Source organism: Cryptomeria japonica, chromosome 3 (genome assembly GCF_030272615.1).
Source record: "Cryptomeria japonica chromosome 3, Sugi_1.0, whole genome shotgun sequence".
Taxonomy (NCBI): Eukaryota; Viridiplantae; Streptophyta; class Pinopsida; order Cupressales; family Cupressaceae; genus Cryptomeria; species Cryptomeria japonica.
The window spans coordinates 774,128,025-774,132,120 of record NC_081407.1 but is presented as its reverse complement, the minus strand read 5'-3'; the positions used below and the strand labels follow the sequence as shown (position 1 = coordinate 774,132,120).

At 31.2% G+C, this 4,096-nt stretch overlaps 1 protein-coding gene across 1 annotated transcript; it reads right to left on the bottom strand.

Annotated features, from left to right (window-relative positions):
• Nucleotides 1-2,115: 2,115 nt before the first annotated feature.
• Nucleotides 2,116-3,467, bottom strand: LOC131063312 (uncharacterized). Its single transcript, XM_057997091.2, has 2 exons — nucleotides 2,853-3,467; nucleotides 2,116-2,524 (listed from the first exon to the last, which is right to left on the bottom strand). The coding sequence occupies exons 1-2, from the start codon at nucleotides 3,418-3,420 to the stop codon at nucleotides 2,184-2,186; spliced, it is 909 nt and encodes a 302-aa protein (XP_057853074.2). The 5' UTR covers nucleotides 3,421-3,467; the 3' UTR covers nucleotides 2,116-2,183.
• Nucleotides 3,468-4,096: the final 629 nt, after the last annotated feature.

The following is a 4,096-nucleotide window of genomic DNA, read 5'->3' as shown; positions in this document are numbered from 1 at the left end:
ACAGGCACTTGTATAAAACACACCTCCATAGATTTGAACCTTAGATAATTTTGGATAATTTAGATTTCCTAAAATTAGTCGATACATACTTAGGACATCTCCTAACCTCCACAACGTGCATCTACGAGGGCCTCACCGAAATTTCTTCTCACCACCAACTCACATGAATTCAACTCATAGTGAACTCTGACTAATTTCAAATTATTGATTGGTAATGTGTTTGTGTTTAATCTCAAACTACGCCTCTGAAAATTTGGTTTGTCACTCTTCAAGATAATTGGAAACATTCAACAATCTGAACAGCTCTTCTGAAAAAATTCGCTCAGAAATAGATTGAAAAAATTATGCTGATAAACACCTTAAGCTTGATGTCAGTAATAAACATGTTTGAAGAAATTATAGCCAAAAATTACGTTGAGAAAACACCCACATAGTTGGGCAATGGCAGCGAACAAGTTCTAAAATTATATCCAAAATTATGTTGGGATGAAGAATTGTTAGGATGAAGAAATCGAATTGAAAACAGCAGATAAAAACAATTAAATATACACAACACAAACAACAAGAACACACAGATTTATCGTGGTTCGGCAATTGCCTACATCCACACTTGAAGCAGGGGAATCACTATATCATTCACCAATCTGGTTTACATCTACACAGCTGCAATCAGCTCTGGCAATCAACTTTAAAAAATGAATTACAATCAGCTCTTAAAGAGCTTCCAGGAAGAATATGAATAGCCAAGAATTTTGGCGGCAAACAGGGAAGGAGTTTTGTGATTCTATGATACTTAATACAAAAAAAACATAAAAATATAATCATATCTTAATATAATAATTTTTTAAAAGGAATAATGAACAAAAACATAAAAATATAATCATATCTTAATATAATAATTTTTTAAAAGGAATAATGAACAAATATGATATCTTTGACATACTTTACCTATATTGCTTTAAAGATAGGTGTGCTAATTTAATTTTCAATTTTGAGATTAGTAGTGAATTCTATCAATATGTAGAAAAGGTATTATTGACCATCTCTAAATGATTTAGAAGCTTTATATCAAATTTCCTTTCTATATTTTTAGAGATGATTTTATATAAACATTTTATAATAAAATGATGCTTTATGGTATTAGAGGGTTTCTACAATGTATATGTTGTATAATGTGTTGAATCTATGTATTCTATAGTTTCAGGCATGGTATTAAATGAAGTTTAAATGAAGTTAGGAAATATTACTTATTATATATATATATGATTTTTTACATGTTTTTCATGTTGATCACTTTTATAATGAATACCGTTACTTAATACATGTAGTGCACATGATAAAGATGAAATGAGACTTTAGAGAAATCTAGAAATTATTTTTGATGGTGTCAAATGTAAAATTAAAAAATCAATACTATATGATCTTAACTAACTTTTCACCAAATGGGTTTATGAAATAGTGAAAAAAATCAACAAAGAGGGGGTAGAGAGTGTGCTTGAATCTATGTTAAATTTTAATGATGAAAATGGATCATCATTATTTTATCTTAATATTTGACCCTTTTAATGTTCATTATTGAAGAAAAAATACTTACAATTCAAATTTTTTATTTCAAATGCTTATATTTTTCCTTGTTTATATTTTGAACTTAACAATTCTAAATTCTTATAATTTTTTTTATATTTTTTATATAATAAAGCATGAAAGAAGGCTTGGACCTATTAAAAAAGAGGCCCCGAAGAAATGATAAAAGAGTCTCATGACCTGACAATAGTGTATTCAACAATTTGTTTAGAAAATTCACAACTAGTAAAATGGGTGAGAGCTAGTTAAATTTTAAATCTGAAAATTTGGAAGTCAGATTCTTATATATGAAAAATCACTCCTACATTTACAAGAATAATCCAAGATAAAGAAAAAAAAAATCTAATCATGAGAGATGTAACATTTACAAGAATAATCCAAGATAAAGAAAAACAAAAATCTAATCATGAGAGACGTAATAAATATAATCTATATGAAAAAGTGTATAATTATGAAGAAGATATAATTATGAACAAGATATAGATAAATGTATAGAAATGTGAGTGTTCAGACTAAAACAAAAACAAAAACAAAAGTAAATAGAAAATGACATTAGAATTCAATTGTAAAGCATTTTTGAGAAAATATACTTTTAACTATTATTCAACATCAGAATGGTAGATGCAAGATTGAAAATCCTCTGAGCTGGTTAAGCTTTCACTCTTCTGCGTGCCCATGCTCCTCTTTTTATTTAACTGACGTCGCTGCTTCACATACTCAAAGCACTGTTTCATAATGCTCAGCGTCTGAATGTGTGTGCTGAAATTATTATTCACATTTACCACATTCTGTCCCTCACTAGAATGTTCTGCAATATAATTGTCTATGCATTGAACACAATCTGTGCCCACCATCTGAGCAACTTGTTTCATTAGCTCCTGCAGATCCATTGTAGTCTTTGCCTCTTTCTTGTGTGTCAATACTACAACAAATTGGAGTCCTGAAAACAAAGAAATTGTATAAGACATGACACAATTCATCTTGATTGACCAGAGATCAACAGGTGAAAAAGAGAAAATTATTATCATAATGTTTGTATTTTTTTTTTATTTGTATTATGTGATATTTTTCATCATGAACGTTTCGCATCATATTACATGATTCAGGATGAAAGAAAATTTCGCATCATATTACATGATTCATTATCGGAATGAAAGAGAATTAAGAAAGAAAACTGATAATGATGAATCATGTAATATGATCTTACTCATTGATGATATACAAACCCAAAAAAAAGCCTATTATAAAAAACAATAAGATTGGTTGACCTTCTTCGCGTATAATTTTGGCTAGATCTGGAAGACTTTCTGAAGCAGATCCTCCAACGCAAGAAGCATCTGCCCTAATAACGATCACCACACATTCTGGAGGAGGAACACCCATTTGCATTAAAGCCGCTGCATTTTCCCCCCTCAAATTTTTTCTCAATTTCTGCTCATCCAAAACATCATACTCCCAGAAGGTGGGCGTTTCGATCAGATTTACCAGATATTTGGGGTACGTTGAGAGCTGATTCTTCAGCCTGAAAATTCTCGTTGTAGTTGTCGTCCTTTTGCAGGGTCCAGTCTCTGCTCTCATGACCAACGGCCCATTTTCTTTAAACAAAACTCTGAAAACTGTGTTGACGAATGAACTCCTGCCATGGTTCTCAAATCCGAAGACCAAAATGGTGGCTGGGTATTTTGAAGTTTCATACATCTTTGCAGCTGTGTCTCTCAATATCCCGTACTGCTCCTCCAGTGCAATATGCTCTATTATTGATTTGTACGTCAAGAAAGCACTCACTACTGTAGCTGTCGTTGCAACTACCGAGACAGCCCTGAGTATTATATTCATGCTTAAGAAAAACAAACAGAAGGAATGAGATTAATTGAGCAGTTTTAGGGTGAATATCACAAGACTACCTTTTGTCAGATTAAAAAGGTATATATTTCTTGGTAATTTTGTTTCTTTTCTTTTCTTGTATAAACAAACTTGCACATATTCTGAAGTGACAGCTACGTTAAACCCTAAATTCCATTCTTGTTTGCCATGCTTTCTTCAACCCTAAGGTTTCTCTTTGTTATGGTGGCATAAATTTTGGTCCATTAATTATTCCAAAATTAGTTTTCAAGGTAAATGTCTTTTTCAGCCTGTTTTTTTACTGTGTGAAATTGGAATCCTTGAGACGGTGCAATGCAAAAGTTTCACCCAGAAGAAAGAAAATTGAAGCAACGTATAGATGATAATATCTTCATAATTACTTTTTAAAATATGTCCAACTCACTCAACTTGAAAGGTAATAAACATTAACTTTGATGCATTGAAGTAGAAAGTCCGTAAGGTTCCTACTGGTAGCTTTTACCACCAATATATATTGGGCTATAACCCTAATTTTTTTGTTCCAACTTTGAGAAAAAAAATCTATGGCATTTCTATCGTCCAATCTAAATTACTCTCCACCGAGTTAGCTGAACATAAGATGTTTTTTTAGATTACTTTATCTTTCACTCAAGATGAGGTAGAAGAGTAA